General features: G+C 31.7%; 1 protein-coding gene across 1 annotated transcript; it reads left to right on the top strand.

Annotated features, from left to right (window-relative positions):
- The first annotated feature begins 8,032 nt into the window (after positions 1-8,032).
- Positions 8,033-10,242, top strand: LOC137835517 (xyloglucan endotransglucosylase protein 6). The gene is made up of 4 exons (XM_068644056.2): positions 8,033-8,437; positions 8,522-8,622; positions 9,151-9,344; positions 9,725-10,242. Exons 1-4 carry the CDS (start codon positions 8,287-8,289, stop codon positions 10,146-10,148), a joined length of 870 nt encoding a protein of 289 aa, XP_068500157.1. The 5' UTR covers positions 8,033-8,286; the 3' UTR covers positions 10,149-10,242.
- The last annotated feature ends 3,011 nt before the right edge of the window (positions 10,243-13,253 follow it).

The following is a 13,253-nucleotide window of genomic DNA, read 5'->3' as shown; positions in this document are numbered from 1 at the left end:
CATAGTCTTTGGGAAGGTGCTTAGAGGGAAACATTAGATACCTCTTTTGTAAAAGCATCTTTAGGCTTTAGCTTAGAAAATTCTAGAAGCTTAGGCATTAGTTTAAGAGGGGCGGTAGCTTAGGAGACTCTTGAGTAGCTTAGGATACAAGCTTTGTAAGCTAATAACCGGCCCTTGCTCCTATAAAAAGAGGGTTTAGGTCCTTCATAATTCAGAATTGATATTTGAAGTAACAAAACTCTCCCAAAGTGGTGATTGAGTGTAGTGAGAACTTGCCTTCTGCTCTTCCTAGTCTCATCTTGAGAGCCTTGGTTCCCTCAAGTGGCGGCAATTCACACTTATCTTGGAGCATTCACACTTCAAGTGGCGTGTTCATCAACCAAGAACTACAACCACATAAGTCATCTTTCTTCTTCATCTACTCATTCCATTTTCGTGCCTATTTGAATTCCTAAACATGTTTTAGGTTTCTTTCTTGCTTTCTATTCGGTGTTCTTGTTTAGTTTTATGTTTCAATCGGTTCATCTTCTTCCTTCCTAGCTTTTGTTCGGTGCATTTCATTTGTGAAGCTTTTCAATCGGTTCCTTTCATTTCTTTAGCAATTTAATCGGTTCATTTGCTTTCCTTCATCTTTTAATCGGTTCAATTGACAAGAAATGGAACTTCCATGTGAGTTTGGTGTTTCGTGCAAGTTTTGGTGAGTTCTTGAAACATAGAACATTGATCCATTTCTATAAAAGTGCCTCTTCATTCTCCAACTCAATTTGATTCCATAAAATGTCAAAGAATCATCTATATCTAGCTATTGGAATCATATCAGTTAAGAAGATTACGAATTGCTTACCTGAGTTTGGATTAAGCGCCCAAGGTGACGGGGATATCTCATAGTAACAAGTTAGGTCGTTGATGGGTGGCCCCTTCAAGGTTAGCTAAGTTGCTTGTCTTGCACTATTAGTCAGTTTGATGCATATAGTAGATATGTTACTGAGTTAGTTTGACCTTAAGGTTTGGCTAAAATGGTGTGTACATATCGATGTCGACGTCCCCGAGTTAGTCCAACCTTAGGGTTCGGTTAAACGGTGTGTATATGTTGATGACGACGTCCCCGAGTTAGTCCGACCTTAAGGATCGGCTATTCGAGGTGTATATGTTGATGACGACGTCCCCGAGTTAGTCCGACCTTAGGGTTTGGCTAATCGGGGTGTATATGTTGATGATGACATCCCCAAGTTACTCAATACTTCTATGATCTTGTAAAGTATAAAAGTTTGGTGTTGTACTGCCTTTTACTTGCTAGCTATGATAGGACATTGACATAATCATTTGTCATTCTTGACGCAAGAGTTATGGAGAATTTGTCAAAGTGTTTGATCTTTGTTGTATATATCTCTTTTTTTTTCTTTTGCCATAAAGTTAAAATCAAATTATACACTATGAATAATAATGTTTACTGGAACAATGATTGTAGACCGTGAACTAGTACAACAGGTAAATTCTCAGGAAAGAGAGGTGGGACACCAATGGACGTGCTTAAATACCAAGTCTTTCCATGCCAAAAATTTCCTAGACATGTATTACTACGCTCTATATCTAGTAACGAGAATAATTTCTCTCAGGTAAGAGATCATGATAATGATGATGATGAAGCGACAACTTAGTTTCTACTGGAACAATGATTGTAGACCATACATCTATTAAATTTATGAGTGATCTCACATAAAATTTGTTTAACCTCATTATTTGGCTCACATCTCAACAATTATAATTAAATATTTTTGCCACCATCATAAATAATAAATAATCATTTATTTTATAATTCAAATATATATGTTATTTTCATAATAATATGATAACATATTTTAATAATAATAATTATATTTTTTTTTATCTTTAGAATAATATCATAATAGATTTAAATGATAATTAATTATTTATGTTATCTTCAAAATAACATGATTACAAAGTTAAATATATTTGTTATTTTCATTATAAAATGATAACATATTTAAATAATAAAAATTACAATTATTATCTTTAGAATAATATCACAACATACTTAAATGATAATAACCATTTATGTTATCTTTAGAATAATATGATAATAGATTTGAACAATAAAAAATATATTTCTTATTTTCAGAATAATATCACAATAGATTTAAATGATAAAAATCATTTATGTTATCTTCAGAATAATATGATAACAAATTTAAATAATAACAAATATATTTGTTATCTTCATAATAATATAACAACAGACTTCAATGATAATGATTACTTATGTTATCTTCATAATAATATGATAACAGATTTAAATATAAAAATTATATTTAATATCTTCAGAATAATAACACAACAAACTTGAATTATAAAAATATTTATGTTATCTTTGGAATAATATGATAACATATTTAAATAATAACAATTATATTTTTTATCTTTAGAACATACTTAAATGATAAAAATAATTTATGTTATCTTCAGAGTAATATGATAACAGAAAACATATTTGTTATTTTTATATTAATATGATAACAGATTTAAATAATAACAATTATATTTGTTATTTTCAGAATAATATTACAACAGACTTAAATGATAAAAATTATTTATGTTATCTTCAAAATAATATGATAACAAAATATATATATATGTTATTTTCATAATAATATGATAACAAATTTAAAAATAACAATTATATTTGTTATCTTCATAATAATATCACAACATATTTAAATGATAACAATCATTTGTGTTATGTTTAGAATAATATGATAACAAATTTAAATATATATGTGATTTTCAAAATAATATGAAAACAAATTTAAAATATCACAGCAGATTGAAATGAATTATCATTTATGTTATATTCAGGATAATATGATAACAAATTTAAAATATCACAACAGATTTAAATGATAATGATCATTTATGTCACGGGTAGTTAGTGGGATCGGTTTTGTCTTCCCCACGGGTAGGTGCCAAATGTTCTTGCCGGTTGACCTGGATTAGGTCTTGGTGGTGGATTTTGGGCCAACTTTTCTTTTATGCTATTGCTGTTTTGAGATGCTTGAAATTCGTAGTGAGGGGACTTCCATCTGTTGACAAGACTCCGACGATCAAGTCAGTGAGAGCATATAATTATGAGTATAATGAGTAGTGTATGGAATGACACTTCCCTTTGTTAAGAGTCTTGAGACCCTTTTATAGTACTCGTAGATCCTCCATTTAGGAGTTAACAACCATAAAGATATGTTGTTAATATATGCCCTTTATTTTAGGGGTATTGATAGAGCATTATCTCTAATTGTTTATTTTCATCGAATTTTAGAGTAAATATTTGTGCATAGCTGATTCAGTTATTCATTTAGTTGTTTTTATTTTAATTGCCTTTTTAATATGTCTTGCAAGCTGTTTGGGTCGACTACTTGACACATCATTGGGCCTATTATTGTTTTCGGCCGAGTTAAGTATTTTTCCTTTATAGACTAGGCGGGTCAGGGTAGTGTGCTTAAGTGCTCCGGTTGGGCCCCGATCACGTCCGACCAGTACAGTAATAAAAAGTCAAAAATACAAACATACATCACCATTGTCTTAAAGAAAGGAGGAAAACGAATTTATTTTGCTCTGTATACCCATGAGTAAGTCCATATTCATTAAATAAGTTTTACTAAATTATTGAAATAAGAGAAACTAAGTGATTTGTTATATAGGCGTCACTGACAACTATTGATCATATCTATTCAATATCATGCTGCTACATGGTTTTGCTCCTTGCATAAGAAATATCCTAACTATTTTGAACACATTTTCATTGGATTAAAATCATTGGATTTCTTGTTTCCATACCTATCTTTGTTGTTGTCTTTGTTGCAGTTTCTCTTTAGGAATTTGCTGAACTTTCTTGACAGCAAGCTAAGGTTTTCCTCATCACTGGAATCTTGTTTCCCTTTGTGCTTGGATGCTTTTAAGGCTATGCTCCTTGTGTGCTTATCTTCACTCTCTTGAACATTGAGTCTATTCATCTCTAGCTCATGTTCCCTAAGTTTTCCAAACAAAGAAGCAACACTTAATGATGTTAGATCTTTAGATTCGGAAATAGCAGTTACCTTTGGTTGCCATGCTCTATCAAGACATTTCAAGATCTGGATGTTCAACTCTTCTTTATCAAAGGTCTTGTCAAGGCTCATAAGGTGATTGATGATGTGCGTGAATCTTTTCTGCACCTCAGCAATTGTTTCTCCTTTAAGCATTCTAAACATCTCATACTCTTGGATTAGAGCATGCTTTCTAGCTCTTTTCACCTCATTTGTTCCTTCATGAGTGACTTCCAAGGTGTCCCACATTTCTTTTGATGATTTGCATTGCGAGACCCTGAAAAACTCATCAGAATTTAAAGCAGAGGTTATAATATTTTTGGCAATGCAATCGAATTTGGCCTTTTTGCTTTCTGCATCAGTCCATTGAGACCATGGTTTCTCAATGACAGATCCATCCTTTTCAAACTTTGGGACAAAAGGACCATTTTCAATTGCATCCCAAATTCCTTTGTCAAGAGATTCCATAAATATTTTCATTCTTACTTTTCAAAATTGGTAGTTCAAACCACAAAACAGAGGTGGTCTATTAATTGAAGCACCTTCCCCAAAAGGTAGTCTATCAGCCATTAAAAAAGATTTTTAGGATCAACTTGAATAACTTTCAAGAACCAAGCTCTTGATGCCAATTGTTAGAATGGATGGCTTTAAACTAGAGGGGGGGTGAATTGTTTAAAAAGAATTTTTGTAAACTTTTTAAACAAGAATGAATTTATCTCAGGAAACTATTGATAAGAAATTCAGTTTACTAAAAACAGCAAGCAAAAGCTGCAGTACCAGAAAAAACAATCAGTTGTTTCACAGAAAAAATCGGTTGTTTATACCAGCAAACAACAAATAAAACTGAATTTAAAGAGTTAGAGATAGAGAGATTGTACACAGATGTTTATACTGGTTCACTCCAAACCCAGAGCTACATCCAGTCTTCTCAGAAACACTGAGTAAATTCACTAAGCAATCACACCTTGATTACTTACACAACAACCAAGAGAATGACCTTGAACACCTCAAGAAACACACTCTCCTTGGTCAACACACGTACACCAAGATTGTTGATCTTGATCCCCTCAAGAACACACAGTCAATCTTAGCAAACACAGAAACGAAACTTGTTTCACAGCGTACAAGGATTACACTTGTTACAAAAGATAATCTGAAATCAATACAAGCAGAATCCTATTCCACAAACTTTGATCAATCACAAACTCTTAGCAATCTCAGCTCTTTGAAAAACTCAAAAACTCTTAGCAAAAACTTGTCAAAGATTGTTTCTCAAATCTGTTATTCTGAATTTATTCAAAGATGTAGTTTGTTATCAAATCTTAACAAACTCTTAAATTGCATTAAAAGATTGGTCAAAGCATTTAATGACTGGAGCGTAAGCAGTTAAATCATTTAAAGCTCAGTCAAAGATAAAACAGTTTTTCTGTTATGGTCCCAAAACAAACAATCGGTTGTTTCCTCAAATCAATCGGTTGTTTTGGTTCTTAACAGTTCAACCATTTGAAAAACAGTTTTCAATCTTTTTCTCAAAACACCTAAGTATAAACAATCGGTTGTTTTAACTTAGTTTGAAAACATTTTACTTTCACAAAGATTGAGAATGCCTATGCTTTAGATTTAATCAAAGGGTGGATTACAACACTCAAACTACCCCAGAACTATACTAAACAAGCACAACAACACCAAGCACAGCCAAGGCTTCAACATCCTTCAAAGGGTTTGGATTCTTCAAAGCTTGAACACCACTTGGTTCAACAGTAATCATCCATTGATACCAAATTCAACAGCCCAAGCAACATCTAGTAGCAATGTGTTGAAGTTGTGAGAGGCATCCATGACTTTAATGTTAAATTGATGTCCACAACTTCACTTAACCTCGATCATCTTTTCTAATTAAAGTCGTGTCACATGTACACAGTTTCAATGTAATTTTTTAATCAAAATCATTCTAACATAATACAACTTTGACTTTGAATTTCCCCGACCTTGAAATCATCTTTATTGATGATGACTTTTTTTGTGTCATGTCCCAATTATCTATTCTCACCATTACTAAGTCAAATTACACCATTTTTATATAAAAAAAAAACAACACAATTGATATAAATCTAAAAATGCATAACAAATAGTTAAAAAATTCTAAAATAATGCTAAAAGTAACAAGTATGATAAAAAATATAAAAATTGTAAATTTCTTATCTATGCTCGGTTTGTTTATGTGTATTTATTGTGAACGAAGAAAGATTTGCAGGATAATTTGTGTTTGTTTTCACAAATTGGCAAAGATTTGCGAGCGAAGAAATGAACAGATTGGTTGGATTGTGTTCTTTGCATATAAGGAAAGAAACCTTACAAAAGAGAGGAGAAAGACCCCTAATATTTATTTTTCCTACTTTGCCCATAGTTCATTTTTTTTATTTTTAAAACATAACCAAATTTTAAAAAGATAAATAAATTTACATAATATTCAATTTTAAAAATAAATTTATGAATATAAAAATATAAATATTTTATTATATGTATTTATAATAAAAATAAATATTTGTTTACATCAAATATTTTAATTAACTCAAATATTAACAAAAATATCTTATATTTTATTATTTAAATATTTTAAAGATAAGGATAAATTTGTAAATTTATATTTTACATATTTTAAAAAAATTAAAAATTTCATTACCTTATCACTTACAAACTTCAACAAACTTTTTTCATAAATTCAGTTTAACATATCTTAATCCAAACAATCCACTTTCTTTACATATTCTTCTTAAATCATTTCAAAGTCAATCTTTCAAATCTTATCCTCAATCCAAACACAACCTAACCTAAGTGTAATTAACCTAAGTGTAATTTATCTATCTCAACGAAGTCACTTAATAATCACATTGACAAATATTTAGTCTCCGTTAAGAAATTAATACGGTGAGAAATTCAAATATTACAAGTTACAACAACCATATGAAAAAGTTACAAAATATATCTATAAAAAAGAAACATGTAAATATATATATTTTTATTTTAAATTGATTTCCTGACGAGGTGGTGTAACAGAATAATGTAGATTCCCAATAAACACAGTGCACAGATCTCTAGAAATAAAAATGTAGTAGCATGATAAGACGAAGATGGAATTGATGAATGAATATAAAAAAGAGGAATTGGTCCCTTTGTATAATTGCTCTTTCCACTGTCCAGCTGGAAATGCTGTCACAAAAGCAAAAAGGACAATAAAGTAAAGCACATATCCCACTCCAATTTTAAAACCACTCATGAATCAAGGAATGTTGTTACCCTAATCCTTTTTTGGTAACTCACCAATTTTATTACTCTACATTGTTCTTTGCAACACATTCTATGTAATATTAAAATACCATTTGATTATTAACTAATGTGGTATTCTTAGCATATCTAAATTGTTGTTTGCTAGAGCCACAAATTTTATTGAAATTTGCAAATTATGTGTTATTTGATATAAATTTTTCTCATTGTTTCTGAAAAAGTATGTTCACGATTTTTAAGTGAAGAAAAAGTATATATTCATTGTAAGACACATAATGTCGAAAATTAAGTTTATAAGATTGTATTATATTTATTATGAATGAGTATAAGAAGTTAGAAAAAAGTAGCATAAATAAAAAATAATGATGGAACCCCTCCATGTTTGAAGGGATGGGGGACCCAACGGTGAAAGGGGAAAGCACGAGAATTTTATGCTCATACAGCCGGTGACAACTGTTGAATTAAGACCCTCCAGCTGGATTTGTCCACGTGGCGACAATGTATTGGCGGGAATCTGGCATCATTCTTTTTAGAATCAGTGGTACTACACACTCCCTGTGAACAGCTTTTGACAGCTATCACTGCCACAGTAACGGCTATATTTTTTAATCTCGCATCAATCTATGTTTTGTAATTTTTCTTCATTCCTTGGAATTTGAAACCCTGAACGTGGCACGTGACATGGCACCGTTACGTGGAATGAATGAAAGAATGAGTGAACTGGGCTTAAATAACACTTAACACCCACAGGCCTCTCTCGTGAGTCCTCACAGAGAAAGCATTTTGAGTAGGAACTAGAAGCTTCACTTCACTCTGTTCATTGCTCAGTTGCATAGAATCTGACTCTTTTTTTGTTATTTTCTTTCGTCTTCGTGATTTTAAGGAACTCCTCTCAGTTACCACAATGTCCAAGATGTTGGGACTGTTTGTTGGTCTTTTGTTTGTGGGGTTGGCTGCCTCAGCCAAGTTTGATGAACTCTTCCAGCCCAGTTGGGCCATGGATCATTTCATCCATGAAGGAGAACTCCTCAAACTCAAACTTGACAACTATTCTGGTAATTAATCCAACACATTTCCCTAGTGTTCTTTCCTTTCAAGGCCTTTTCAGCTTAACATGTATGTATTTTGCGACATTACAGGTGCTGGATTTGGATCCAAGAGCAAGTACATGTTTGGGAAAGTGACCATCCAGCTCAAGCTTGTGGAGGGTGACTCTGCTGGAACTGTGACTGCATTCTATGTAAGTGGAAATTTTATCAAGTAAAATATAAGTTTTGAATCCGCAATTCAATTCCACGTTCTGTCCAATGCTTTGAGCGTTCATAAGTGCAGACAGACAGCTTTAGATCTGCGTGATGTATAGAGAAGAGTTTTAACCATCACTCACAAGAGCCATTAGTGTCACCTACCTAATTCATTTCGACCCGTGATTTTGCATACGTCCAACTTATTCTTGCATTTATTAATTGTCGCTGTCCCTGTCCCCGTTTTCGAGCCTCGATCTAATACTTTTAATGTAACTTTATCCTTCCACTATCTTATAAAATATGTTATATCGGTAAACTATATCTAGTTAATCTAGTTTAACATCTTAAATGTTTATATTTTTATGACCTGGATCAACATAATAATCATACGTAATTTATTCCACTTTGCATTGGCCATGACCTACACAAGGGACCGGACCGTGACATGTTTATGTCAATAATTGATGGCATCTTAAATGACCCAAGACATTGATCATTCATTTTTCATTTGTGTGATGCAGATGTCATCAGACGGTCCAACTCACAACGAATTTGATTTCGAGTTTCTGGGCAACACCACTGGGGAACCTTACTCGGTGCAAACGAACGTGTACGTGAACGGTGTTGGTAACAGGGAGCAGAGACTGAACCTGTGGTTCGACCCCACCAAGGAATTCCACACCTACTCCATCTTCTGGAACCAGCGCCAAGTTGTGTAAGTATTATATATATATGCCATCATCATTCCATTCGAGTTAATTAATTAAACAGTCATTATCGAAAGTATTCATAAGTTAGCAAATGCAGTGTTTAATGAACCTAGAGTCTTTACAAAACACGAAAAGCTGTCACGAAAATGCATGCTTTTGTCAGTTGAGCTAGTGCTATCAAAGCGTCATTATGTCCCCCTTGGGTCCCAACTATTTATAAAGACGAATTCCATGGTAAAAGCTAAAGCAAAAGGAATCTTACACAGTTAAAATTTTCATGAGAAATCATCAAGAAGTATTGAAGGAAAGACTTCATCTTGCATATATTTTTGAATGAATAGAAGATAAAAGTTGTGACATTGGGATGTGTGTTGTGAATGTTTAGATTCGAAGTGGATGGGACGCCAATAAGGGTGCATACAAATCTGGAACACAAAGGAATTCCGTTCCCAAAGGACCAAGCCATGGGTGTTTACAGCTCAATATGGAACGCAGATGATTGGGCCACCCAGGGTGGTCGTGTGAAGACAGATTGGAGCCACGCACCCTTCTTTGCCACCTACAAGGACTTCCAAATCGACGCGTGCGAGTGTCCCGTGCCAGTGTCCTCAGCCGGTACCGCCAAGAAATGTAGCAGTAGTGAGGATAAGAAGTATTGGTGGGACGAACCCACGATGTCGGAACTGAACCTGCACCAGAGCCACCAGCTTCTCTGGGTTAGGGCTAACCATATGGTCTATGACTACTGCACCGACACCGCTAGGTTCCCTGTCACACCTGCTGAGTGTGTCCATCATCGCCACCACTGAACACAACAAACTCTGAACATGTCCTTCATGTTTTACGTTGTAAAATATTGTTCTTAGCGTTATCTAATTATGTGAATTCTTTTATTCGGTTGCACATCTTATTCTTTCTTATTATTATCAACACGTTCTTCCATGCTCATTCTTTATTGGTGACGATTTGTTCCAAAGAAGGTTTAAGATATTAATTAGTGTGTTGTTATAGATAATAGTGAAAACAAAAATAATGATATAAAAATTATTTCAAGACAAAGAAAGTAGTTTATTTTTAATACATAACTTTTAAAAACTTTTTTTCAAGATTGAGATTACTTAAAGTATCTTTAATCATTCTCAAAATACAAAGTTTGTTTTACAGTACAAACAACTACTTTATACTTCTTAAAATAAAATATTATACGCAATAAATGTAAGTATCCACCTATTTTTAAATTCTAAACTTATCTGAATCGGTCTCGGGTACTGTGGATGTTTCACTCCCAAAATTACCTCACTACTACTCACATGATTTCATATTTAATTTAAATAAAATTAATTTTAGAAAATCGTTCCCTTATAATTTATGCAACATCGTGTTATTTTACACTTTCACGTCTTAATGGGCACAAATATTGCTTATGGTGTAAGGGTAGGTCCGAACTTGACAACGAACACGTGAAAAATATGCTGCTAACTGCAATTAACGTGTTTCGCCACAACATTAATGCCCATAACATTTTGCTTAGGTTATGTTTCCAAAAGTACTTTTTATATAAGACTTTTAAAGGAGAAAATCTAAAAAAATATATTCACAAAATAAAATAATATTTTATATAAACTTTTCTATAATTTATGGCGAAGTCAATTTTAGTTTTCATAATTTTCTCTATTTATATCCTAAATGTATTTGTTTCTAACGGAGTACTGCACCCGAAAAAAAGAAAACAAAAATGTATTGAATTTGGATATTGATTTATATGGAAAAGAAGATAAGGAAAGGTGTGAATACAATAAAATCATTCTCTCCCTCACAGCTCACAGGTTGAGAAAGTAGTTGAAAGTCACCTAGGCAGTTTTTTTTATTTGTGCATGTCACAATGTTTTTATAGAAAAAAATCAATTACGCGTTTCAAATGATTAATATTTTTTACATAATCAATTATCCCTTAAAAACATTATCACACATAATCCATTATAGCTAAATATAGCTTAAAAAAAATAAGAGATAATCGATTATCCTTTAAAAACATCATCACACATAATCAATTATGACATAATTTATTCTCTCTTAAAAACATCATCACACATAATCGATTATGACTGAAAAAATAAGGAGTAAAAGATTATTCCTTGAAAACATTATCACCTATAATCGATTATGGCTAAAAAAATATGGGATATTCGATTATCCCAGAGCCTTAATCGATTATCTCAGTGTTCCTTGTTTCTAGTTGTGATTTTCTGATAAATTATATGTGTGTTAAACATGTAAAGAAAATGATGATATAGAAAATAATTTTGTTTATTTAGTTGTATGCATGTCAAAATTGATGTTCAATGAATTGAAATTTTTTTTTTGTAAGTTAATACATATGTTAACAATGTGATTGTGTATGTAATTTGTGTTATAGAAATGGTTTTGATAAATACATTGCTTATTCAAATTTATATTCAAAATTTATAATTATTGAAAGTAATCTTATTGCTAAGACTAAACCCTAATGCTTAAGCTAATTATGACACTAATTCCAAAAGTAAACCCAAACCCTAACCCTAACTTTAATCTTTAGCCTAAATAGTGATCCTAATCATAACCATATCTCTTACTTGAATAGTAATCGTAACTCTAACCTGACCATGACTAAGCCCCTAAACCTACCTCAACCTACCTCAGCCATTAATATTAACCATAACTCTAGAACTAACCCTAACTCTTATTCAAATATTTTTAAAGACAAGAGTAAATTTGTAAACTTTCATTATATATATTTTTTTAAAATTAAAAATTCCCTCAACCATCACATCAATCCAAACTTCAATAAATTTTCCTCATAAATTTACTATATATACCTTAATCAAAACAATATTACTTTCTTCACAATTGCCTCTCAAATACACTCCCTCAAATCTTCACACATTCTCTCCCCAATCCAAACACAGAACTAGTTTAATTAGATTCTTACTATTTTTATTGAGAAATAAAATAAAATTGATAAAATGGAATTTTGTAAAAAAAAATAAAGAGGAATATGTTTAGCGGTAAGAAAATGGGATTGATACTATATTTTTTTTTTATTTTCCTTTATTTTTTATTTCTCATATATTTTTATCATTTTTTTTTATCTATTCTATTTACCAAATAGGGTCGTAAGCATATTAAGAGACCTCGTGTGTGGGGGACATGGAAAGCTCCTTTAGCTGTAGAGAGGCAATGATTGGATTATCCAATTAAAATTAATGATTATGGACCATCATGGATACTCTCTCTTTTTTTGAGTCCAAATGATTTAGTGGAGGGCCCTGATTTCATTAGCTATTGGAAAATACAAAATCAATGGAAGAGTTTGTTTAACACCTTTAGTTAAACATTATAAAATTAAAAGGAATATTTATTAAATAAGATATAAAAATAATAATATTTATAATGAATTTGAACTGGAAAATAAAGATGTATTTAGAAAGAGATTGAAGTGCATTGTAGAACTCGAACAACCAAATATTTTTTATCCCATTTCCCTCCTTTGTTCTTTTCCCATTTTTCGTAAAGTGCCCTCTAAATATCTCTTATAACTTACTTTTCTTCACCACTCAACACTCTTCTTAAAAAATACCATGGTTGAGACTACTCACCTAACAAAGGGCATCATAACTTTAATTGTTTATAATTATAGCTATAATTGCAATACACACAACGCTGTTTTCTTTACAAAATCCAAGCAATAGGGATAAAAAAAAGTTAGGTGGCCGTTTTGTGATCAGTGGTAAAATAAGATTAATTGAAAGTTATAAGAGTTGATAATATATGAAATTTTGAGTTCAAATTTTTAAAATAGTTATTCTTGAGAAAAAAAAATTATTTGCTATTTTTTTTTATCAGTAATAAATTAATAGAATAAATTGAACACTTTA

This window comes from Phaseolus vulgaris, chromosome 5 (genome assembly GCF_051622355.1).
Source record: "Phaseolus vulgaris cultivar YP4 chromosome 5, ASM5162235v1, whole genome shotgun sequence".
Lineage (NCBI taxonomy): Eukaryota > Viridiplantae > Streptophyta > Magnoliopsida > Fabales > Fabaceae > Phaseolus > Phaseolus vulgaris.
This window is presented reverse-complemented; position numbering and strand designations above follow the sequence as displayed.